The sequence below is a fragment of the Penaeus monodon genome, chromosome 41 (assembly GCF_015228065.2).
Source record: "Penaeus monodon isolate SGIC_2016 chromosome 41, NSTDA_Pmon_1, whole genome shotgun sequence".
NCBI lineage: Eukaryota > Metazoa > Arthropoda > Malacostraca > Decapoda > Penaeidae > Penaeus > Penaeus monodon.
Window position 1 is genome coordinate 12,904,742 of NC_051426.1, and position 26,435 is coordinate 12,931,176.

Sequence of the window (26,435 nt, forward strand, 5' to 3'; positions counted from 1 at the left end):
GCCAACTGTATTTCCAACAGGTCTCCTTCCACTTCTGCCCGAGTGCCTTCTGACCACATTCTAGTGCAGAGGGGGGCAGGACAACAGCCAACGGATTGGGGATGTGTATGGGGAGGGGGGAGGGGACGTCCTGCCCACCCACATTCCCCACTCGGGCCTGGGAGGCTGGGGCGGCTCTTTTGTACATCGATCATAGCTGTGCTCCAGTTTGGGGGTCACCAGATGGGAGAACATTCCCACAAGGGGGAGGGACCAAAAAGTATAACAAATATATCTTCAAAAAACATAAGAAAAAAATCAAACGAAATTAAGGGTAATAATCAATGATGCTAATCAAAACCCGAATACAAATGGGAACCAAGTTAATAATAATGAAACCTATCTCTAGGAAGAGAAAATAATAATTAAAATAACAAAAGAAATTACTATAATAAAAAGGGATCACCGGAGGTGTAACTCCACATAGTAATATACATTCCCGTTCAACAAAATACACAAAAAATGAATACATTATATATACGTCACCCTTGGCCAAATATGAGCAATAATGTAAAGACAGTGGTGGTGGCGACTATTATTAGGATGATGATGATTATGATGATGACCTACTCCAACAGTTAATCCTAATCATCTATAATTATACAGAAGAGTAACAGAAGGCATCAATTACTGCAGGGTAACAGTCTACTGTAATCAAATGAAAACACTCAGCCTGGTTCACTTGGGGGGGATATGCTACTGTAGCTACCTATCACATACACACACAAGACCTGCTGTTTTCTAAGCCTAGTCCAGCCGGCCCTTTCTCCCTGGCAGCAGAAGGGCTCCTTGAATGGAACAACAGAGGCTGGCTGGCTGACACAGAGCAAGCCTTTGCAGCCAAATCCAGACATCCCAAGATTTCCATTTTTTTTTTCTTTTACCTTTTTTTTCTATTTTTTTTTTTCTTACTTTTTAAATCTTTTTTTTTTGTACACAGTCAACATTTACATTCTTAAACCACATACAGGAGGTGAAAACTTTAGTGCACTTTTTGATGCCTATAAATGAATGTTTAAGGCACTAAAGAAAGATCAGAAATTTGATGGACAAAGAAGACGAGAGGGAGAGAGGAATAGTGAGAGAGCAAGAGAGAGAGAGCAAGATGAGGTGAAAGATACAAAAAACAATTATAAAAAAATAACTGCACACTGCATGATGAAAACTTGAAGGAATATTACAACCCTTCATGCCAGGATTACGAGCCAAATGACCCTCCAAAATTAAAACTGGTGGGAACTGACACTTGCTGGAAGTTGTAACCTGAAAAGAACAAGAGAAAGGTTTAGCAAACAGCAATTAATTAAACTTTTCAATAATCTTCCGAGATATAAAATAACCAAGATTAACTTTAGTTTCATTTCATAAAATTATATCACATAACACTACACTTTTTAAAAACATTACATAAAAATATTGTGGTAGAAAATAAATTCATAAACATATAAAAGACTATATTTCATAATAAATTACAATAATCAGTTTTTGCATAGCCAGTTCAAGTATCTTATATAAAACCATCTACAGCTAATGTAAGTAAACTACATCAAAATCATACAGAAAAGGGTGGGAAAGAACAGACCACAAATGCATACCTGACCCTCATTCCCAAACATTTCCTCCCTAACATCCTAAAAGCAATCCCTGCATGCACATACCTCCACTCTGTTGGATCTTCTTGCTTTGGGCTGCAGCTCTCCTCTGATCAGCCAGTGTGCTGATCTCCTGCATTGCCTTCTGCTGATCCGAATTCAGACCTCCCGTGAGAGCCTGGTACCAGGCTGGGGCATTTGCTTCCAGGGCTAGAAAAAAATAGAAAAATATAACAGTTTTCTTTGGCAAATCATTAACATTTGCAAAAATAACTACTTATATCATTTTTCACTGTTTTAACACAAGAGGAAGAGGAAGAGGAAGAGGAAGAGGGGAGAAGAGAAAAGGCCAGGAGGAAGAAGGGGGATAGGAGGGTTGAAGAGGAGAGAGAAGAGGAGGTGGAGGGAGGGGAAGGGGAGGGAGAGAGGGAGGTGGAAGGAGGGGAAGGGGAGGGAGAGAGGGAGGTGGAAGGAGGGGAAGTGGAGGGAGAGAGGGTGGAAGGAGGGGAAGGGGAAGGGAAGGGAGAGAGGGAGGTGGAAGGAGGGGAAGGGGAAGGGAAGGGAGAGAGGGAGGTGGAAGGAGGGGAAGGGGAAGAAGGTGGGGGGGGGGGGGGGCTGGGAGTGAAGAGAAAGGTGTAGAAAAAAAAAAGGGAAAGTTAAAAAAAATGTCAGATGCTCACCATGCATAACCTCTTTGAAGACAAGATATTCATCTACTTCGCAGTCATCTTTATCTAATGGTGTAGTGAAGGACTCCAATGCAGTCTCGTCCCGTTCTTCCTCTAGACCATCATCATCGTCATCGTCGTCATCATCCTAGAGTTGCACAGAAAATGGATTTCAGACACAAGCACTCTCTTCCTACAAACACTGCAACACTTGACTGTATTGGGTATCTTTTCCCAGTACATTATAGGTAAGGCTCTAAGTTAAAGAAGTATAAATGGAAAATAAATAAATAAAGGAAAAGGTATCAAAATATAAGCTGCCTCTAGTCCAAACCACAGGGTGAGTTGTGAATACATTTCATGCAGAAAAGCCGAGTATTCCACACTAAGCTGACCCACATCCTTATGAAGCAGTGTATCAAAATTATTTTTGTGGTCATGAAGCTCACCTACAACTCTTGAAATGATACCATAATTAACTTTATATTCAATAAAACTATCCTGATTAACAAGCAAATCAAGGCATTACAACAACAGGTAATATTCAACACCTATAATTCTATGCTTTAAATATTTCCCTTTCTGCAGTTAGGGATCAAGATGCATTATGTGAACAACAAGCATAACTCACTGCTATAAGTGAACCGATTTAATAATAGTAATAATCATACTAATACTAAAAATAAAAATAATCCTTTCCAACTGAAAAAAATATACATGCTTGTCATCCTGTATAATACTAAAAGCAAAAACACATTATCTAAGAGAAATTCATACACAACTAAAACACAATGTTTTAGTAATACTTTATATTTAATCAGATAAAATTTGCAAGGTGGTAACTTCATGTTACTTTCCACCTTAACCATCATGTTAATTATCACGAAAGAAAAAAATGTATAGGAAACAATTCATCCTAACATTCTAATTAATATAAATTACTCATATTATTGTTACAAAATTACTTTATCTGAAATTTATTGGCTTTACTACGAACTTTATGGGAGAAAAAAAAAAAAAAAAAAAAAAAAAAAAAAAAAAAAAAAAAAAAAATCAAGAAAGCCATACATAAAGATCACCTCCTCTAATCATGCAAGCAAAGGAATCTATTACAGCAATTCCAATTTGTAAAACATGAATGACTAAGAAATCAGCCAGGTGTCATGAACAACTGTGGACATTCTCCTTCCACTGTCATGCAAATGCTATTTGGAATTGACAAACATGCTTTCTTTTTTTAACCTCAAAGGGGTTTTAAGATAAGACTTAGTCTTTAATCAAAACAAAATTTTTACATTTGTAGCATGCAAAATGCACCTCCATTTCTCACAGGCTCAAGTTACTGGAGTGTTGAACAGCTCTGCCAAAATCTAAACCTGAGATGCCACTCAGTCTAAAAAATTCACTTGAAATTAATAAACCTTCCCCAATGTTGGGAATAAGTCTACCAGGATGAGCTAATCTATGCATTCAAGAGGGGTTATTTAACTATTATCGTTAATAATGACAGAAGAATTAAATAAATATCAAATACATCTAGTCTAATAAAACCAGCTAATGAAAAATAAACTAAAAATACATAAGCAATTAATATGGTGAAAATTCAGAGAAATATAAGGGAAAATGCACATTTCCTGTCCTCCAGGGTTGGAGCAGGCACCAAGCACACATTCAAAGGATGCACAGATTAACCCAGTGGAAAAACAATTGGGGCAGCTTTTCTGCAGCCAGGCAAGGCTGGCCTGGTGGGTACTCCAGGTGCAGCCGAGGTATACACACACACACCTGCAGGGAGGCACTTATGGCAAACGGGGCACTGGCTGTGGCCTTGTTTACCTTCTCCTCAAGCTTTTCTAAGTAATCTTCGCCAGCATCATCAAGTTCGTCTTCATCACTCTCCAGCACCTCTGTGGGGGTTGGAATGAGAAGGGATTGAGCCTCTCTTTGCCTTCAAATAAAAAGGCAGTGAAATTTAAAGAAGAGAGACAAGGAAAAGAATGATGGAGGAGGAGGAACAAGAATTTTTAGAAAAAGTGCAAATGGAAATGCATTTACAAAAAGATGGGGAGAAGTATGTATTAACAAACAGACAGAAGTATGACCTTTCCTACTTAACAGAGAAACGACATGTTTAAAACATTAAGCATATTTTAAATTTCATTTTACTGGATGCTTTAATAAACGATCTAATATTTTGCAACTCACCATGCTCGATGTCGTCATCATCGTCTTCATCATCGTCATCGTCATCGTCCTCCTCAGCAGCTTTTGCTATTGGGGAAGACAGGTTTGAGAGAGAGCTCAAAGAAATTAACCATTATATCAAATCTATCAAGTCAAAAATACTAAAGCATTAAACAAATATAATGGAGAAAATATCTCAACAGTATTGGTCTCACCTGCATATGCTCTCTTCAAGCCTTGGAATAAGAGAATCATGGCTGGCAGAATCTCTTTGTGGCATTCCTGGAGGACTCCCAAGCGTTCAGGCCCCAACTGGAGGAGCGTGCACATGCCCAGCACACATACTTTCCGGTCGTGGAGGCTGAGGGCCAGAGGTCTCTGTTTAGCCCTTTCTCTAGCTTTATCATCACCATCATAGATCCCCTAACTGGTCCAGGTGTGGGCATATCATTAAGGCCCACAAATTCTTTACAAAAATATTATAAAGAGATTGCTAGATACAATTTCCTTTCAAGATTCTTACCCTCTTGATCTGGAGTTCGCCAAGATCTGAACTCATTTATGTAAGCCAGTCTTCCTAACGCAACGCCTTTAGTAGAATTTGTGGCATGCTTGGCTTCACTCCAGGGAGTGCACAGGGATGACTGGGTTGCTTATAGACCTATTAAAGATTTGGCTGGTGCATTGCACTTGCCAGACCACACTAACGTGATACTTCTTTTTGTGTCACTTGTACACAAAACATTTTAATGCATTTTCATATTCAGAGATGCACATTTATTTTAGTTGCTAGATCAAACCTGTAGTGGCCTGATTACGTAAATTAAGAGTCCATTTCAATAAATGTGTAAAAGATAGAATGTGGCTTTATTGAGGGATAAAAACTGGATTTTCTTTAATTATTCCAAATATTATTCTTACAAAACATATGTACAAAGCTGCTACTCCCATGGTTTCAGTACTTTCTTTTTGTGTCGTACTGCAAGACAGTTACACTGGCAGAGCACCAAATGACAATCTGAGCAGCTGACATGAGGAGAATGCTCATATGAACTAGTATCAGCAAGATAGCACAATATTTTTGTGTGTGACATTCCAGGGAGAGCAGGCAAATGATTTATGTACTAAATATTGGCCTTTCCCTACAAAATAATAGTCAATCCCATTCTCCCTCAGGCAAAGCCCCATGGCATGTGACAAGTGGGCAGGAAGGTACCTTATAAAGAACATCATGAAATGTAATGCACACACCATAGTAACACATGAATGACCTGTCCTCCATAGCTGCAACCAAGTCAGCCATGGCAGGAATAGCACCTCATAGAGCCACAGAACTATGCCATGAACTACACATTATCCAGAATAATTGGGTTAATATTTTAATAACCTATATTTCATATTCTCAAAAGATAACATTTTTGCAAAACAAATGCTGCATGTGAATCAGAGCCATGCAGTTTTTTCTTCTCAATATGGAACTAGTTCTTCTTTCTTCACTAAGTAAGAAGTGCATGTGAACATTAGACACTAAACTAAGCCTTCATGTAAAATAAACATCTGAATTTTTAATTATTTCTGACTTCACCATAACTGAATTACAAATCTGATATAGAGATGCAAAAAAATTGAGAGGAAATAATCTCAAAATCAAATTCATGGGAATTTTTTAAACAAAACAAAAAATAGAAGTATACCAAATTTCACTTTAAGGCATGACTAGCAATGTTCTAGTAACCTTTAGAATTCTGTTGCTAAGAATAACTATCAAGAATAACCCATATAAAAGTGCTGTCGCCCCCTAGAGCAGATCTCAAGAATCTTGGAGAAAAGAAATAATGCAGGATCAAAAGTGGTGGGGGTTACTTACCCGAGGAAGCAGTCAGTGTCATGAATCCACTGCTTTATGAAGTGAGATGTGAGCGTGGTGGTTGTGTTGGGCAAAGTGGTAGACTCAAGCACCTGTAGTAGGGGGTCCGGCGCCGTGTAAAGTGTAGCTATCACAACCTGGAAGGGTGCACCAGTTCAAAATTCAATTTTTCAACCAGTGTAGTGAGTGCAGGGATAATGGAGGATTTCTGATGATGAATAATGACAATTGATGGAATGATGACTGATGATGATGAATAATGATGATTGATGACGATGATGAGGATATTAGGGTTGTAAATATTAGCTATTCATATTTATTTTCTCATTCTTTTAGGGTGGGACTGAAAGGGAAATAGGATTTGCCGAATCTGCTACTGATCTAAGAGATTTGCATTTGTCATATACTTGTGAAATAGAATCATAATTCCAAATAGTACTTGAAAGTATCTACAGTGTATTATGTTAATAGTTTTTCTCCTATTTAGGTAAAGAACTGATCCTACTGTCACACAATGATACCCGAGACTAAATTTTACACACAGGATTTTGAGAAGGAAAAAAATTCTCAGCATCTTGGTCTGATAGGAAATGAAAATCCGGGGAGGAAATGCGAGATGTTACAGATGTCAGTGACATAAGCTAATTCAAGAATACCACTTGCAAAATGTAAAATAATAAGACAGGATGGGAGACAAGCAATCCATTACTGGATTTTCAGCACCATGTCTGCCTTGCCACTGACATCAGTAATGCCTCTTATGCCAGGCAGCTCAATATTATTTGTGCATACTCTACATATACAAATTTTTATTTCAGAATATTTACATGCATAAACTAATATACTTCTACACAAAGGCAAACTTGTACAAAAACAAACACATGCAAGAATACAAACATGCACAGGTATACATACACTATGTGTTTTAAAGCACTTTTACACAGCATACCATTTCCATTTATTCCTGCATAAATGAAGTTCAACTTAAAGAAGAAACTGACACACTGTATCTTTGATATTCAGGCAGTCCATCAAATAGGTCACCAAATTAATACATGAAATGCTTCATTACATTTTTTTCAATACATTAAATACTTCATTACATTTTTCAAAATGTTCCCTTTGATAATAAAAGAACAAAAAATAGACATCAATATATTTCTAAAAAAAAAAAAAAAAAAAATTATATATATATACATATATATATATATATATATATATATATATATATATATATATATATATAATATATATAAAAAATACAAGCCGAACAAGGAATAAATAAATCAGAGCTAGCACCCAAAAGCAAAGCAAAAAAATAAATAGCTATCCTCTTCCTCACAGTCACATTCAAACCTTGCTTCCCTTACCCTCTACCCCTTTCCTCTCACAACCTCATTCCTTTTGAACATTAAGCAGGCAAGCAAGCTATTCCAGTCCACTCCCAGGCACTCTTAACTCACCTGTAACAGCATCGTTCGTAACTCAGTTGTCTTGACCTCCCTGAGTAGTCTCTCTACCACGAGCTGGATAATGGATGGGAGGCACTGGTTAATGTGGCCCTGGCACTGCAGCACAACCACCTCTAGCAATTTGGCTGCATGGCACTCCTCGTCTTCCGCGCAATCCTGGAATGAAAGGTGACGTGGTAATGGGATCATCTGTTACATATAATCTAACTCAGATTTAACCCCTTGGATCTGGGTGCTTTGCTGCCCACGTGGCCCAAAATATGGGCATTGGGGTGTGTGGTGACAAAACTCCATGACTCCCCTCTGGAATGTTTCTTCTTTTTCTGCCATTTCAAGGTCTATATTTGTTATATGTTATGCTGTATCCAGATGGTAACAGACTTGTTTTGTTTGTACAGATTCTATATCCTCTCTAGGTAGTTCATAACTAAATGTAATAATAAGTATAAAAAAAAGCACATGGCTCCAAGCCACTTCCATGCTCAGCATTGTATTCTTGGCACTGTGAGTGGGCAATACAGGTTGTTTTATTTTACAAAAATTGAATATTATGTAAAAAAAAAAAATAATAATAATAATAATAATAATAAATAAATAAATAAATACAAAATCACAGATGTAACAGTGTTACAAATGGCAAATAGAGACATTGGAAAATGGCCAAATGGGTAAAAACACTTATGTGTAAAAAAAGAGTAAATAACTTTGCATACAGAAAGCACAAAGTCTTGTCACGTGTGCATACACACGGCCTACAAGCAGCCACTCAGCAGAGTGGCCTAAAGCCAGGATTTTTGGCGATTTAATTGCCGTGAAGGAACCGGATCCAATAGGTTAAGGAAAAACCAAAAGAATACGATGAAGACGAAGATGAAGACAAAGACAAAGGTCAGTAAAGACATGCGACTTTATAGGGTAATGAGAGCAGAAATATTCTCTGTACATCTATAACTTTCCAATGGTGGCATGAACCCTAGATGTTCTTTGATTTTGATAAATTTGGTACTTTTGGAAAGATAAAATGTATAACATTCATAGTCACAACTACTGAAATACCCAAACATTTATGTCATGACATGATTGTATTCTTTCCCATGAAATGCTGAGCCTGCTTTGAGTTGTGTGCGCAAAACAGTTAGCTTGTCTGGCTATGACTGCTTGGAGTAGGCTTAAAGTAATTTCTTAAGTCTTTCCTGGAAAACTGCTAGTCAAAATTGTAGAGCAGGAAAATTGTATGTTTCCCAAGCTTCTAATATTTCCCTTGATTGGCTGACTGCACACTGCACCTAGCACATGAAAACTCATCAGCAACAAGTTAAAACCCTCTTTAGACAAGTTAGATAATCATTAAAATGTTTAAACTAGAAATCACACTGAAACATCTCTGTCCAGAGAAAAGTCTGCCACAACACTTGACACAAATTTTCAAACAGAGCCTATTCTTTATGATAAATCTCATTAGCAATTATTGTGCTTTCATTGTGGTCCACACATCTTCCAATTCATAACTATTTCCCTAGCCAGGCCATGGCCAACATATGGTCAAATCTGCTAATTGTTTATATAACCCTGAATCTAAAAAAATAAATTTACTTTTGCTCTTCTGTTCAGCAATGGTAATAACTTCAGACGTCAATTCCATCTAAAAACACAAAGCATCTCCATGTATGAACATGTGCAGAGCAAATGGGGACTTGGCACTCACCTGTGTCAGAATACTCTTGCACATTTCAAACACTGCAGCAACACGAGCCTCACTGCTTAGGAAGCCTTCTGTATCAACTGTGATGTAGTTGTGGAGTGCTGGCATCATTTCCGTGAAGTAGTCAAAGCCATCTACCTTGAACATCTGCAAAAGTTGAATGAAATATAGGAAATACACAAAAAAAATCAATCTGCATGCAAAACATGGATATATAAATAAACAAGCTCTACCAATGAGCTGACCCAACTATAACTCCTAATATGCATAAAATATCTGATGTTACAACATGCAAAACGTCTTGTAACAGGACTCAGAAACCACACAGATATAAAATCCACATGGTACTTCATTCCTGTTTTGCTCTGGGTTGATCTTGTAACTTTGATGGCATAAATGCACCAAAAAAGTAAAGATATCAACCTGACTAGTTTGTTTAATTTCTAGGATCATTCCTGAAAGTATCACTATGCAACATCTTTTGCAAGTAGTTTAAAATTTAGTAAACATTCTAAAACAAAAAAAAAAAAAAAAACAGGTACTAAACAGGGTTCATACCCACAAGAAAAGTATTCATAAAGATTGTTTTGAAACATTTATCTGTTCGACCCACGAAAAACTTAATTTCCTTCCCTGAATTACAATTAATTTCAAGATTCCAATTGTGTACATTGTGGAGTTGGTCTTAAGCACCAATGAGAAAGAAAAATGTCCCCTTTACGATCATAGCCACTGGTTAATCTCCTTTGAATTCAAAATGATACCTTGTACACTGTTTATCAAATGAAATTCATAGGAACCCATATGTTTTGTTGACAAAATTGTTGAAATGAAATAAACTACATGAAGCCCACAAAAATTGAACTTGAGTTATACATTCCAAAATACTGGGGGAGGGGGAAGCTTTCTCACCTGATACATCATTTCAAAGCATTTCCAGAGGTCTGGGGATATCCTCGTGCTGGTGAGACTGTAGATTAGCGCAAGGGCCTCCTCATAAAACTCTGTTGGTAGAGCAGTGCAGTCACATTAAAATCAAATTTGATTTGCTTTTCATAAGAGGACTACTAAAATGCACAAATAAGACAAACACTAGAATTACATGACAAAAAACAAGATGGAAAAATAAATTAATTAATTAATTAAAAAGAGACCCATCATACCACAATCTAAGCTTCAACTGACACCCTAAAATACTTACCCATAACACTTTTACTGAGGATGAGGCCAACCACCTGGAGGGTGATAGGCTCAATCTGTGCCATGATCTCTGGATTCTCCTCCATGCAGTTGATGAGAGTCTCTATCGTGCTGAGCAATCCCATAGCTGTAATGGCCTTTTCATCTGCTCCGTCCTCTGAGTCCACCACCTGGTAAAGGGAAAGTATACAAGGCTTGAAGTCTGTTGTCATAATGTGATGTAATCATCACTACGGTGATAAGTATGGTCTAACACTTAACTCACCAAACTTGCAGAACTTCAAAATCAAAATCATCAAAAGTTTGTTCTCAAAGCATAAGAAAATTTTGGGATCATAGTAATCTAAACTAAAAATGATAAAAATTTCATCTATTGAGAACTTTCAATCAAAGAATATAACCGAGATTAATTTAAAATGATCAACTACTGCACAATACAATTTTTTCCACCTGCTAGAAGGCTTAAAACTAGTATAAAGATTTACAAAAACTAAGAAGGGAGAGGAGAAAAAAAAAAAATTGAAGCCTACAATTGTTAATGGAGGAATAAGTAGGGGGGAAAAAAGTAAAATAAAAAAAAATAAAAATTCTACTACTTTGCAAAACATCAAATCTTTACTAAAGCTGTACAAGTTGCTTTGAAGTAATCTTTATCTAATTCTCTTTGTAGCAGGACTCAGACACCACAAAGGCAAGGTACAAATCCACATGGTACTTTATTCCTGCTTTGCTCTGGGTTGATCTTGTAACTCTGATGGTATAAGTGCACCGAAAAAAGTAAAGATATCAACCTGAACCGAATAGTTTTGTTAAATTTTTAGGATTATTCTTGGAAGTATCACAACGCTTCATCTTTTGAAAGTAGTTTAAAATAAAGGCAAAAATAATAATACATTTACAGTATTCAAATCCTTAACCTCTTACTACCAGTCATCATGAAAAAACAACTTATGACATCACAATGTGCTAGAGTTCATTAACGCATAGCGAAGTCCCCAGGCCCAATGGCTGGACAGTTGCCAGAAGTCATCGGAATCAGTGCCATCCACAGATTTCTGGTACCGTCATTGTATGGTTAAACAACATAATTGTCATAGGTCACAATAAAATAAATTTCCCACCTGTTGGAAGGTAGCAGCAAGCTGTGTGCACATCTCTACTGCGATGGGTGTCAATTGTTCTGTGTAAGTGGTCACAATCTTGCACATTACATTTGTGAGATCATCGTTTTCTGTCTCCTTTATGACCTTGAGTAATTCTTGTACGATGGGTCGGATCTGGGAAGGGGGAACAAGTGAATCACAATAAATATTTTTTTTAAATGCAGTATCTCCTTGACTTGACAAAGTATATTGGAGGAAAGAAAAAGACAAAGGCAGAAAAACTTACATTGGGCTCTACAATCTTCTCTGCCTTGTTCTGTGATGCCAGGAAGGCAGACAGCGCCATGGCAGCCTCCACCTTGACAGGCAGATCGTGATCATTCAAGAGAGCATTTTGGATGCAGTTCATGGCTGCTACAATGTTCTGTTCCGACTTGAACCTAATTTCATCAAAGTTCTGAAGGATCCAACATGCCTGTGGAGAGAATGAAGTCACATGTGAGTATTTTTTTTCTCCTCCCTACCCCCCCCAGTTTTCTTGGTAATGATGTATTATCATTTTTGAAACTAAACAAATAATAAATTGTTGACAATGTATTTGGATATACCCATGGTTATATATATTTCAAATTCTGAAGAGAACGAGAAGAAATATAGTATTGCCTACTCACTCTAGCTCTCATGAAGCCAAATGGACTCTGGAACTCTGGGAAGACATACTGCGCAATCATAGTTTCCATTTGATCTTTGTATACTCTCTTCTTTAACAATACACCACCCATAGTACCAATCTGTTGAGAAAATAAGGGTTTATAAATAGCCACACTCACTTTACCAGTTCTTAAGGATAATAATGGTTTTGAAGTAACATTACAAAAACAGGAAGCAAATATGCCACTGTGAAGCCACTGTAAAATCAACATGGATACTTACCATATGCATGACACCATCCTTGTGCCTTGGGTCAACATTGGGTGTGGTGAGCACCTGCATGAGGAACACCATTGTCTTCTCCAACATTTCCTTCCTCTTGCGGATGGTCGACAGGAGCAGTGCCTGAGCAGCAGTCACGGGAGATACCAGATCTTCATAGATATCTGCATGAAGAAGAACAGAGGAGTATTATGATTCTGCTTTTTGTGACTACTGATACTTCATGGAAAATGTTGTTTCCAACTTTTTACAATAGGTTATTACGAGTTTTACTAATGAATTCTTACTTGTCATTCACCAACACCGAGAGCCACTTACCAAATTTAACACGAACATATTCATAAGGGTCAGAATTCCACAGTTCCTGGTCAGAGTCTGAGTAACACATAAGAGGGAAGAGAACATGCTGAATCACCGAGAGCATGTGGGGCTTCAGAAGCTTCCAAGCAACTGACTGTCCCACTCTGGAAAAAATTAGAAAATCTTTTAACATATCATTCTTTCTGAATTATTAATGGCAGAGATAAAAGCAATTTCAGGTGCACTAACTGATTTTCCCCACTGTTCAAAGATAATCAAATATCCAACCCTATCCATGATTTGGAGGGAAAGAGATGTTCCTCATCTAATCTTGCCTTTTTATTCTTACAATTATATAGTATTATTTATCTTCATTTTAGCACCAAGTTAACATCAAATTTGAGCTTTGTAAGTTTTAACCAAGAAGGGGGTGATCTAACTCACATAAAAAGGAACCTTACCCCTGCTCCAAATAATTGAGAGTCTGCTGTAGGACACGTGGCGAGATGTATACTTTGTTGCGGTACTGGTCTAGGATCTTGAGCAGTACCTGAAGGATACCCTGAGAGAAGGTCTTGATGAACCATTCTGCAAACTGCTTGTATTCCTTTCCGACTGTGCTTGGACAACCGTATCTGTGGAAAAAGTATAAGTTACATATACACATTGATATACACAAATTGAAAGATATACACACATTTACTGGAACTGTTAAATAAGAAATCAAAGCAAAGCTAATATAACAAATTCATAAAATTAGAAAAACAACACTAGAAGCAAAAGGAAAATCTGGAGGATCAAGAAGGGGAGGAGGGATGCAGAAGAAACTGGAGAAACAGGAGGAAGTAAGTGTTAGGGGTTAACCTTTTAATGACGGGCATAAGAACTCACTGCAATCAATTAAAATCTAGTGAGATGTGGCAACGGCCCAACAGTGGGCGCGGGAGTCCGCTGCTTTAAGCCGAACGTCCCGCTCCACTCGCTCTGGCACGTTGCCGCGCGTACAAGTTTGCCCGTCCGTGAGACCCGTTTTCTATGACGTGTCTACACATGACCCGTCAATAACGGGTTAAACATGCATACAGTTATACAATTATACAGAAAAATCTACTTAATGTTTATGTTGGAAAAAGCTAACAAACTAGAGAGGAGATGCCATGACGAAAAGGAAATTAAGGAAAATGAAGAGGAAGAGGAAGAGGAAGAGGAAGAGAGAAGACGAGGAGGAAGCGAAGGAGGAAGGGAGAAGACGAGGAGGATGCGAAGGAGGAGGCAGAGGAAGAGGAAGAAGAGGAAGAGGAAGAGGAAGAAGAGGCAGAGGAAGAGGAAGAGGAAGAAGAGGCAGAGGAAGAGGAAGAGGAAAGAAGAGAGAAGAGGAGGAGCAGAAGAAGAAGGAAAGAGGAGGAGGAGGAAGAGAAGAGAGAGGAGGAGGAAGAGAAGAGAGGAGGAGAGGAAGGAAGAAGAGAGGAGAGGAGGAGCAGAAGAAGAGGAAGAGGAGGAGCAGAAGAAGAGGAAGAGGAGGACGCAGAAGAAGAGGAAGAGGAGGAGGAGAGAGAAGAGGAAGAGGAGGAGGAGAGAGAAGAGGAAGAGGAGGAGGCAGAGGAAAGGGAGGAAGAGGGCAGAGGAAAGGGAGGAAGAGGAGGCAGAGGAAAGGGAGGAAGAGGAGGCAGAGGAAAGGGAGGAAGAGGAGGCAGAGGAAAAGGGGAGGAGAGGAGGCAGAGGAAAGGGAGGAAGAGGAGGCAGAGGAAAGGGAGGAAGAGGAGGGCAGAGGAAAGGGAGGAAGAGGAGGCAGAGGAAAGGGAGGAAGAGGAGGCAGAGGAAAGGGAGGAAGAGGAGGCAGAGGAAAGGGAGGAAGAGGAGGCAGAGGAAAGGGAGGAAGAGGAGGCAGAGGAAAGGGAGGAAGAGGAGGCAGAGGAAAGGGAGGAAGAGGAGGAAGAGGAAAGGGAGGAAGAGGAGGAAGAGGAGGCAGAGGAAAGGGAGGAAGAGGAGGAAGAGGAGGCAGAGGAAAGGGAGGAAGAGGAGGAAGAGGAAAGGGTAGCAGGAGAGAGCGAATGTAAAGGAAGCTATCTCCAAGAACTCACCGTTCAAATATTCTAGCCAAGATGTGTAACGCCCATTTCTTGATCTTCCACCACGGCAAGTCTGGTCTCTCTTCCTCATCTACCTGTAACGTCTGGTCTGGCACAGGTCTGTCAGCTACTTGTCGTGTGACTTCCATCCACTGTGTAAAGGTGTCCCGACTCAACAGCTCTAAAGGTAAGTGGTACTGTAAGGTAAGAGAGAATAAGTTAACTTAGCTCCATAAAAATATATTGGGAAACCAACAAATGTAATTTTGTCTAAGACATGATATGGCATGTCACTAAATCCTGCTATTCACCCCCCCCCCATTCACCTTATTTTGCAGTCAATCACAAGGCCATCTTTACAACATTTACTGTATTCTTTTTATTATATGAAGCCAACAGGGTGACTTCATCAGCTATTATGATGAAAGATTAAGGGCATTATAATCAAGAATTCTAATATTCAACTAGTCTCCCTGAATATCAGGGTTTCTTTCTGTTCCCTTTCCTCCTCCACAAATGATTTCCAACCTTGTATATAATAATGAAATACTTATTGTAGTCATAAATGTAGAATCCTGATTAAGAGTGTTAGCAGAGGTAAAACATATCCAGCAGATGACCATGGAAAAAGACAAACCAGCTCAAGTTACCTGTGTAAGAGCATAGAAGATCTTAAGAATCAGTTTTTGTAGTAACGTTGAATGCTCAGAGGGATCTGGCAGAAGGTGAACTATACGCTCGTAACACATTGGCAAAAGCATTCTCATCGCTTCATGAAGTGGACCCCGCTCTTCCTTCTTTTTATATCTGGAAAATAATAATAATAATAATATTTTTCTTCCACTGTAACTTAGTGTACAAGAAATTTTCCTTCACCATCAGCAATTGCAGAAAATGAAAAACTAATCAACTTACTAATATACCTTTGAATTTAATTAACAACCCACTTGATGATAATGAATTATACAAAGAAATTAGTACAATCTCCATATTAACATGCAGAAAGAAAATATTCCCCCACAAAACAAAGTTCAAACTGATCGAAGGAAATCAAAGACATTACGAAAATAATTCAGTTGAGGACCAATGTTCTACCAAATGCCAATCATATTTGTCCTTCTAGTGCTTTCTCCTTCCTCTGCCCTTCTTCCTCTTCCACTCTTTTCTAGGAAGTCCTCTGTCACAAGTCTGTCCAATCACATATTTGCATGATCTGTATCTGAATAAAAACTATAAAACTAAAAAGGGTATACTTTTGGTGCTGTAAAGTAAAGCTAATGATAATGGTAGAAACATCAGTAGAATTAATGGTTGTAATAGGATAGAAGTAGCAGTAGCAGCCCAAATACAAGTGATGATGGTGATAATGTATTGTAGTTGTGCATTAGTGGTAGTCATACTGACTGGTGTTAGTACCAACTCTGGTGGTATTTGACATCATGAAATATATTATTCTTGACAACTAGCAGTAACGAAAACAATTTTATCTAAACAGTAAATGAAATTATAAGATATTGGCAGAGCAAATATCAAAGTTTCCATTAGCTACAATCTAACAAATCAGCAGCTTCTCAAATAACTATACTCTAAACACAAGTGTTAAAGCTACATCACAGGTGTGAAATAAACACCTGTCCAAACATCTGAGGTTTTCCACGTGATTATTCTCGGCTCTCTCTTATTCAGCTGTGTTGTTTCCACATTTTTCCTCTCAATCCAAATCCCTGATGTTAAATTACCTACCTTCTACCAATATCTAATCTTTAACATTAATTACAATTACAATATCTATATTCTACATTTCGTAAGATATTGATACTTAAAAATAGTAGTCTTTACTTTGTAGGCATGTCATACTTGCACTTTCTGCTTCATTTCAGTAATACATGTTGCACATTTGTTTTTTTAAGTCTAATGAACCTACACTGTAACAAGTACATAGAAACTAAGTAAGTAAATAAATAAATAAATATATAAACAAATTACTATTTCTTTTTATCCATGGCTTTATAACAAAGGGGGAGGAGAAAGAAAGAAAGGAAAAAAAAAAAAAAAAAAAAACTAACTAACAACCTGTTTTCTGATATACTATAGTTAGGTAAAAGTCAAAGTCTACATAGAATTGTTTTCCCATTGTATTATGAACTCGTGACGTCTCCTAAATAATAAAAGATTCTAAACAAGATGTGCCCTGTCACCTTCTCTTATGCTAGAACTCTGAAGCAGCATAGCTTCTTGTTCTATGCCCTGTTCTTAATATTCTATGTAACATACATAAAGACATGAACTCAAATTAATTCTTGGTATATAAATTATGACTTAACATTTATATCTTGCAACTCACTCAAAATTCTTGACGAGCTGATATAAGCAGAGGAGACTGCCATTCCAGAGATTTGTGTCGGGATTTTGAAGATAAATACTAATCTTGTCGACAATGGTCGTCCAGCGACCTGGGAAGTCATGTTTGACCATCTGATATGTGCAGACAGCAAGCTGTACTCTGTAAAGAGATATGGGAAACAAAAAACCTAAAAATCTAAAAAGCTGAAAACATTTGCTTGAAATAATACAATATACATGTAAATTAATAAAGATATAATCCAACATACAAGAGAAATGTTCATATTTATGATTCCTACCTAACAAGATCTGGTGCATGAACAACTGCATCGACAATGGCATCGCGGATCATGGCCCGATCCTGCTCGTGAATGTGGAATGGAATAGGCTCACCAGCTTCATACTCTGCATCTTTCCAGTACTGTGCTACCATGTTCTTAAGGTATATAACACCTGCCTGTCTTACTGGCATGTCAAGTTCCCCCATCATGACAACTTGGAGGAGTGCTGGGGTAAACCCAATAATTTTTTTCATCTGCAAATATAACAGAAAAAAATATATTAGCACTCAAGTCTACTGAAATGTAATGAAATATAAAATTATCCCTAGATAATATTTGATACACAAAAAGTTACACAACTGTTTTATCAGGTCATGAAAAAATATATGGTGCTGAATTAATTATGATAACAAAAAAAAGTGAAAGTCACCTGACATTGAACAAACATTCGATCAACTGCCAGCAGAAGAATAGAAAAGCCACTTGTTATAAATTCCATGTTGAACATAGAACACAACTCGCTACTCATGTCTGTTTACATCATCAATACAACTAAAGGAAGACCTTTATCTAATTTTAAAATGTATACTGCTTTGATCTACATGAGGGCTGATACTACCATTACCTTGCAGAATGAAAAAGAGCTAGAGCTGATCCAGTCACTCACAAATGTGACCTAGGACTTTAAAGTCATTTAACATTCCAAAACCTATAATTGCTTTAGTATTTACCACTTCAAAGGAGAGAGAATAGGAAGATAGTGGGGGAGGGAGATGAAAAATAAAAGTAAATGAGTCCTAGGGAAAATGAGAAATAAGATTAAAACTTAGTTGATGGAGAAGATGAAAAAAAGACATGCATATGGCACAGTGAGAATGACATGAGGAAGGGGGGGGGGGGGGAAGAGAAATGGAGGAAAACGGGGGGATGGGAAAGGGACAGAATGAAGGGCTGGACGGGGAGGGGCAGGGGAAGGAAGAAGAGGAGAAGAGAAGAGGAGGTAGGAGGAGAAGGAGACGAGAAAGAAGGAGGGAGTAGGGAGGAGGGAGGAGGGAGGAGGGAGGGCAGAAGGGAAGAGGAGGAGGGAGATGAGGAAGAAGAGAGGAGAGGGAGCAGGAGGAGGGAGGAGAGGAGAGGGAGCAGGAGGAGGGAGGAGAGGAGAGGGAGCAGGAGGAGGGAGGAGAGGAGAGGGAGGAGAGGAGAGAGGGAGGAGAGGAGAGGAGAGGAGAGAGGGAGGAGAGGAGAGAGGGAGGAGAGGAGAGAGGGAGGAGAGGAGAGGAGAGAGGGAGGAGAGGGGGGAGGTGGAGGGGGAGGAGGGGGAGGGGGAGGGGGGGAGGAAGAGGGGAAGGAAGAGGGGGAGGAAGGAGGAGGGAGGAGAGGGGGAAGAAGGGAGGGGGAGAGGGAGAGGGATGCAGAAAATGAAACAAGAGCTAATAGAGGAGAAAGATAGAGGAAGGAGGAGAGAGATGGAAAATGGGAAGAAAACAAAACCAATAAGAAGTCAGGAAAAAAAATAAAAGGAAGGAAAACAAAAGGAAAAGCTAAAAAAAAAATGGCAAACCATATTCAAAACATCAACTTTCAATATTTACCAGTTATGTGAAAGCTTTTTCTGATATACTTAACAAAGAATCACCTAAATTATGCAAATCACTTCAAATAATTCAAGATCACATTCACATAAGGGGAAAAGGAGGGGGGGAGGACATGGGGAGGGGGGAGCGATGGAAGGGCTTGGAATATAAAGAACGAGTGGGAGATGGCGCTGATGGGAGAGGAAAAAAGAGGGAGACAAGATGAGATAGAAAAGAAACGGGCAGTGAAGATATAGGTAAGAGAAAAGGGGGGAAGTGAAAGAGAAAGACAGGGAGAGGGGGGGGGGGCAGGAAAGAGGGAGGGAGGGAGAGAGGGAGAGGGGAGGGGGAGAGGGGGGAGGGAGTGAGAGAGGGGGGGAGGGGGGAGGGAGTGAGAGAGGGGGAGACAGGAGAAGAGAGAAGAGAGAGAGACAGAGAGAGAGAGAGAGAGAGAGAGAAGAGAGAGAGAGAGAGAGAGAGAGAGAGAGAGAGAGAGAGAGAGCAGGAATGGGAGAGGGGAGAGGAACTAGAGAGAGAGAGAGAGAGATAGAGAGGATATGGCACATACAGAAGCCTATTTCTGTAAGCCATTTTCCCAGTAGCCACGTGGCTCCAAGTCCAGTTTAGAACCATCGAGTCAGGGAATGTGTAGATGACGATTTTGTCTGACCTCGCCTGACCAGACAGTTCGTGCCCAATGCCCAATGTGGTAAGGTCGGCCTAGCCTTCGCCTCAGGTGGGTCGGCCTGACACGTGACCCCGCTTTACCCATAAACATCGTCTTGCGTGTTCCCTGACTGTGCTGTGCTCTTCATCAATAAAGAGTCAAGCCATAACACCAATATAACTACCCCTGTAAGCCACCGTAGCAGAGTCTTATAGCCTCTTACAGGGGAAGTGGGAGGGAAGGAGAGAAAGGAGAGGAGGAGGAGGGGGGAGGAAGGGAGGAGGAGAGAAGAAGGGAGGAGGGAGGAGGAAAGAAGGAGGGGAGAGGAGGGAGAGAAGAAGGGAGGAGGGAGGAGCGAGGAGGGAGAAAAAGAAAGGAGGGAGGGAGGGAGGGAGAGTGGGAGAGAGAGGGATAGAAAGGAGAAGGGAGAGAGAAGGGGGGATAAAGGAGAAAAGAGGGAAGGAGGGAGGGGGAGAGGGAGAGGGAGAGGGAGAGGGGGGGAGAGAGAAAGAGAGAGGGAGGGAGGGAGAAAGGAGAAGAGAGAGAGGGAGGGAAAAATAGGAGAAAGGGGAAGGGAGGGAGGGAGAGATAGGAGAAAGGGGAAGGGAGGGAGGGAGAGATAGGAGAAAGGGGAAGGGAGGGAGGGAGAGGGGAGGGAGAGGGAGGGAGAGGGGAGGGAGAAGAGCAAAGAGAAAGGAAAGATGAACAGATTAAGAGAAAATCCTCTACCCTGACATGCAAAGAGTAAACAGCAACGTCAGCCTTTGGGCCATAATGTCACCCCTGAATACAAACACAGTATTATGCCACCCCCAACCCGCCAGCACCAAGCCAAGCCATATCTGCTTTGCCTGCTAAGACTGTATACACCATGATTCAGTAAAATAAGGAGACTAGTGACACCACGAAGACCCCACTGCATAAGAGGGCACAAAAGGGTTAGATAATGACACCCTTATAAAGTAATTTACTCACTTTCTTGTAAAAATAGTGAAAATGGTAATTGACATAGTAGTGATGTAGCTATAACAGTATACAACCAGTATCAAGTAAAGTGATAAAACTACAACTAGCATCAATAAAATCTTAAAAATAACACTAGTGACATGAACAGAAAAACAAGCACTATTATTACAACAGTTTCAAATAACATCAACAGCAATTGCAATATTATGAATAATAACCGCAATGTTAGAAAATACTCACAATCACAATAAGGTTGTTTAAAATAAAAAAGCTGTTTGTGCATATCCTGATTACTCACCCCTACAACACTACACTTCAGGGAGTAACAAGGGAGAGAAGAAAGTGCTAAATCACCTTTTTCTTTAGATCTGTCACCAACATAAAATGTCTGAATAATGGAAGGCACAACCATGGCCAATATAAATAGATTCTTAACAAAGGTGGCTCTGTCTCTGCGACAAGAGAGGAGTATCACCCCAGCAGCAACCAGGTCACAGCATCTGCTTCTTGACCTCAAAGAGCAAATGAAACCTGATACCACAATAATGACCATCTCTTTCCAGGATACAGAGAGAGAGCTCAGCAAGTGACTCAAATGCGATCTAGGACTCTGAAGATTTTGGTGTACAGTCCCTATCATAGTTTCTAGTAATTCCAAATTCAAGTAACAGTAATGCACTACATAAACATAATGATTTGAAATGTCTGACTATGTTGATTACCCTACAGATCCAGACTTCCCATTTTCAACACAGATTTTTTCACATACAAAAAAAGAAAACAGACACAGACATATGTGCACACCCCCACACACTCTCTCACATATGCACACTAATCCAACAAAGGATCACTTAGCCTCTCATCCAAGTCTTATTACTGTATCAACAAATTTTATCCATTCAGACTTACTACAATACTCAACCATTCAAAGTTTTATATCAGAGATAAATCATTAACAACAAAAGCCTTTATCAGAGCGAATGTTCAGACCCAAGGTTGTAATCTTTACATTAAAATTACACGAGTTCATAAAATTTATATTTCTAAAATTATTTACTTTATATGCTATCACCTATGGATGTTTTAGGGATTTAAGGTATAACTCAACTTCTTGTCACTATTCTTCATATATACTGAAATCTCTCAATATATTTAGGAATTACTCAATGATTATATTATCTTTATCAGCAAAACTTATCAGTTTATTTGCATTTCCTAAAAATAAAATCTTGTAAGGTAGTGATAGGAAAAGGCCAGCAGTTACGAAGTAACAGTGGTTATATACTTCCTTGTGGCCATATGGAAGAGACTGTTACCTAGCAACAAGGGTAGCTGGCTTATTCTTAAACAAACAATGAATGATTTAATAATGGATAGAATAATTTCATGAAATTCACTACAATGATACTACAATGGTGGTTCATCAATAAGAGTCCTTTGATCATGAACATACTATTACTACCAACAGTCATACTTCCAGGAAGGGCTTTGAAAGCAAGTTAATTTTAACCCATATCTGCAAGGCCATGCTTATAGCCGTCATAACAAACCGACTCATCACACCAGGTACAGCTATAGGAATTGTGATATGCAAAAGTGAGTTGAGTGGAAAGTACTGCCACATGTAGTGGACTCCCGTGCCAAAAGGCAGGACAGCTGCCAGAAGTCACTGGAGTCAGTGACACAAAGATATCTCTGATACCATCATTGAAGGGTTAAAAACTGAATTAAATGTACAATGAATATAATAATAGGACCTCCATGGTTCCCATATTCTTTGTAGAAGGTCCTCACTATTGTTTATCATATAAACTATTATGAAGTTTGTCTATGTCAATTCAAAACATGAATTCAATACAAATGAATTATGCTGCCATAAAACTCCCTAAACATACAGCTGCCTCACACAATGAAGGAATATTTGCTTTATACATATTCTGGGACCAGAAGCCATGGGCATGGTGGAAAAAACTATAAATGTTACAAATTGTATATATTGAACTACGGTAGCATATGGCTTGAATTGGATAGATCTTTATCAATAAAAAAAATCCTTATACACAATGCTTATACTCATGGTAATGAAAGTAGACTGATTTACAATATTAACTGTCTGTTTTGTAAGATTAACTAGCTAGCTTAATTTTTAACATTACGGACAAAAACTGCCTCAGAATTTGTAAATCAACACCATAACTTATAATATGTACTTTTATGTAATGCCAGAAAACATACAAAAGCCTGCAGCGTCTTCCAAAATGATACTTTTCTATGATTTTATTTACTGTCCAACTGCATCTGTGATGGAAGGCCTACAATCAAGTCTAACCCAATAGTGACACAAAGACAAGCAACTCTATTGGCCTCCAGGTCTATGATGCATCAGCCAAGGTCAACAAAATTCCACACAGCATTTGGACATGATAAAATTTGAGTATTTCCATATTTGACGATAATTTGCAAGGGTGGTGAACAAGTTCTATCTTTCCAATGGAAGTTTGTTGGCCTTTACCAAAGAACCAACAGGTGTAAAGTTCGGATAGTAAGATTTCTCTGCAATTATATACTGTCCATGTTATTTGCATTCTACCCAATCCTCCTTGAGCCAAATGACAGCAGCCTGGTGTTTTTAGCTGGTGACAAGGCTGAAAATTTGCTATCCATCAATTCTATCGGTAACTATAAAAGCAATCTGCCTGGCCTTTGATGCAAGTGGCCAGACCAGCAACCACACCACAGGAAGCTCTAGCGCACCAGCACTAAAACAAGTCATAATGGCTAGAGCTGTAACCAGCTCTTAGCCAAATATATCATGACGATTATAACCATTCCTGTCAGCATGGGGTTTAGGATCTCTTGCACTGAAAATATTGACTCAAATAGGAAATTTTGACACTTTTTTTCTAAGCCAACTCACCAAGTAAAGAAGTCATGGCTTCCCTTTTAACCCAAACATATATTTATTATTTTTCAGGATAAAAAATGAGTTTTTATACATCAATCAAAATGAGGAAAGCATAGGTGTCATGCCCACTCAGAACTGGCCTCACACAATCACCATTTTGCTATAGCCACACACTTTTATCTCATACATTTCAAAAAGGCAGAACTTATAAATATCCCTATTGATTACATAGAGACCAGTCTATGCTTTATTTTTGCCAGAATATGCAGAGTTTTTGTTTGCCCTCGCAGGGGTACGGAGGGCGTAGTGGCTGCTACCCATAGTGCCAGCCCCAGCCTGGACTTGTAGGCCTTCCACCACAGAATACAGGAAGATGCAAGAGGATTTGGAAAGGACACAGCCAATATGGATGCAGAAATAATAAACTGTTTGAAAGGCATTGCAGGTGCTTACCAAGTACTTCCCACACTTCCTGCTCATTTTATATGAGGAGTCAAATGTATACCTAACTGACTAAGCATAAAAAACACAATCCTGAATCCACTTTTTTTGTCTTGCGTGACGCCCAGATGAAGAGCGATCAGCTGGAATTGTAAGGCTCTAGGTTTGAAAGCTGGTAAATGAAATCAAAAGCAGTAAACTTCTACTGGGTCTTTCTGACACTCAAATTACAGGCTACAAGTCATTTTGGTCTCAGTGTAATGACATATAACAAAAGGTATACCAATATATATTACAATTTCTACATCTACGAACCCCCAAGTACATGGGGCCATCTCTGCTATATTCCTGTACATTTCACAAACTTAAGCCTTCTTTCCAACAGTGCAAAACTGACTAGGTCATGATTCTCTCTCTAAACCCTCACTTGGACGTATTAGCGAGAACACACACCACCAACTTCTTAAGAGCTAAAGGGCCTAACACTGGCACTATTACTTTAGCTCTAATATCTGGGTTTAATAAATGCAAATACTTAGTCCTTTGACAGGGAAAAAAAAAACGGACGAACCTACGCCAAGTTACACTGATATCACAGGAGTAACATTCTTAAAAGTTGCACCAACACGACGTAATGCCACCTGGACTCCTGATAAACACAGCATTCATTCCAACACGGGGCAAATGATCTAGATTTCTTGGGTTGGTAAATCTTTCTTTCCTTTTTTTTATTATATTCTTTGTTTATTTATATTTTTTTCCACACCTGTATTCTTGTCTGGTTATTTTCCACTTTCCTTCACCTCTCCTCACCATTATCAAAGTCAAGGAATAACAGAGGCGAGAACCACGTGTCGTGCGAAGAGAGGAGCTAGAGCAAACGGCGATAAAGGACGGGGGGAAACAGAGAAAGAGGAGAGAATAATGCGATGACGAACACACGAGAATGGAAGACGAAGATAAAGGGGGAAGACAGTGCCGAGAGAGGCCCCTGACGAGCGACCACGAAAGGGAGTGACAAACTGCGACAAAACAGACGAGAAATACAGCGACGAGGGCGAGCGAGAGGGAGAAGGCGGCGAAGAAAAGATGTAGGAAGATAAAGAGGCGCTAACGCACAGGAAGCGAGACAAACACCATGCCAAAAGGGCCCGTTTTCCGGGGCAGGGCCACAGCGGCCGGCCAACCCAAGAAAGGGGGACGGAAAAGCGCGAGAAAAGGAGGCCCACAAAATAGGCCTACACCGAGAAACGTGAACCCCCAACAAAACCGTCCGCCATCCACATTTCCTCACCTGCGTCAGCTCATCCTCGGCCTGCTGGCGTAAATTCGGGTCTATAGTGCCCCTCAGTATCTCTATTATCTTCCTCGAGTCCATTTCCTACGTGTTATCCAGCGTCAGGGCGGAAAAAGCGAAGAAATCGGGGCCTCCACGTGATTCCCCCCGATGGCGCCGCTCCGTGTTGCCTGCCTGCGCCTGTCAGCCCGCGTTGTTGGAACCGCCGCCGAGGGAGCCCGAACGCGCGCCGTATTGAGGGGGGAGCTTTATTTAAGGGCTTTTAAGGGGTTTTAAGGGGGTTTTAAGGGGTTTTGAGGGGGTTTTAGGGAGGGGGGTTGAGAGGGGTTTGAGTTTTTTTCTTTGGGGGGGAAGGGTTTTAAGAGGGGTTTAGGGTTTTTTTTAGGGGGAGGGTTTAAGAGGGTGGTTTAAGGTCGCTTTTTTTTTTTTAAGGGGGAGGGTTTTATTAGGGTTTTAAAGGGTTTTAAGGTGGGTTTCTTTAGGGGAGAGAGTGAGGGTGGTGTTTCATGAATGGTTTTTAAGGGTATTTATATATATTCTTTATTATGGTTGTTGCTGGGAATGGTTTTCTGAAGGAATAGGTTGGGATTTTGTTTCTGATGGAGGGAAGAGCATTTTGGAATTCTATAGGGTGTTTTGCAGGTGTTTTGATTACTTTCGGTGAGTTATTTTAAGTTCTTCTCTACTTTGAGGAAGTTGTTGTGTATCTTCGATTGTTATTTGTTGCTGTTGCAGTTGTTATATTTTGATGGTTTTTCTTTGGAATCCCGAAATCTGTAAGAAAAAAATTTAAAAGCTGTCTAAAGAACATCTCGGGCTTTTCATCATTATT

General features: G+C 39.5%; 1 protein-coding gene across 2 annotated transcripts; it reads right to left on the minus strand.

Moving 5' to 3' along the window:
- Window positions 1-410: 410 nt before the first annotated feature.
- Window positions 411-25,807, minus strand: LOC119598740 (importin-7-like). Of its 2 annotated transcripts, none has more exons than XM_037948524.1 (22): window positions 25,601-25,807; window positions 17,772-18,007; window positions 17,474-17,632; window positions 15,780-15,936; window positions 15,142-15,326; window positions 13,522-13,695; window positions 13,079-13,224; window positions 12,761-12,924; window positions 12,499-12,618; window positions 12,114-12,302; window positions 11,846-12,001; window positions 10,726-10,894; window positions 10,437-10,528; window positions 9,528-9,671; window positions 7,814-7,978; window positions 6,351-6,487; window positions 4,699-4,844; window positions 4,505-4,570; window positions 4,085-4,206; window positions 2,312-2,447; window positions 1,698-1,841; window positions 411-1,302 (listed from the first exon to the last, which is right to left on the minus strand). In XM_037948524.1, the coding sequence occupies exons 1-22, from the start codon at window positions 25,682-25,684 to the stop codon at window positions 1,238-1,240; spliced, it is 3,156 nt and encodes a 1,051-aa protein (XP_037804452.1). In that variant the 5' UTR covers window positions 25,685-25,807; the 3' UTR covers window positions 411-1,237. The 2 variants fall into 2 exon arrangements, with proteins under 2 accessions (XP_037804452.1, XP_037804453.1); XM_037948525.1 differs by having other exon boundaries at window positions 972-1,302; window positions 4,136-4,206; window positions 25,601-25,806.
- Between the last annotated feature and the right edge of the window lie 628 nt (window positions 25,808-26,435).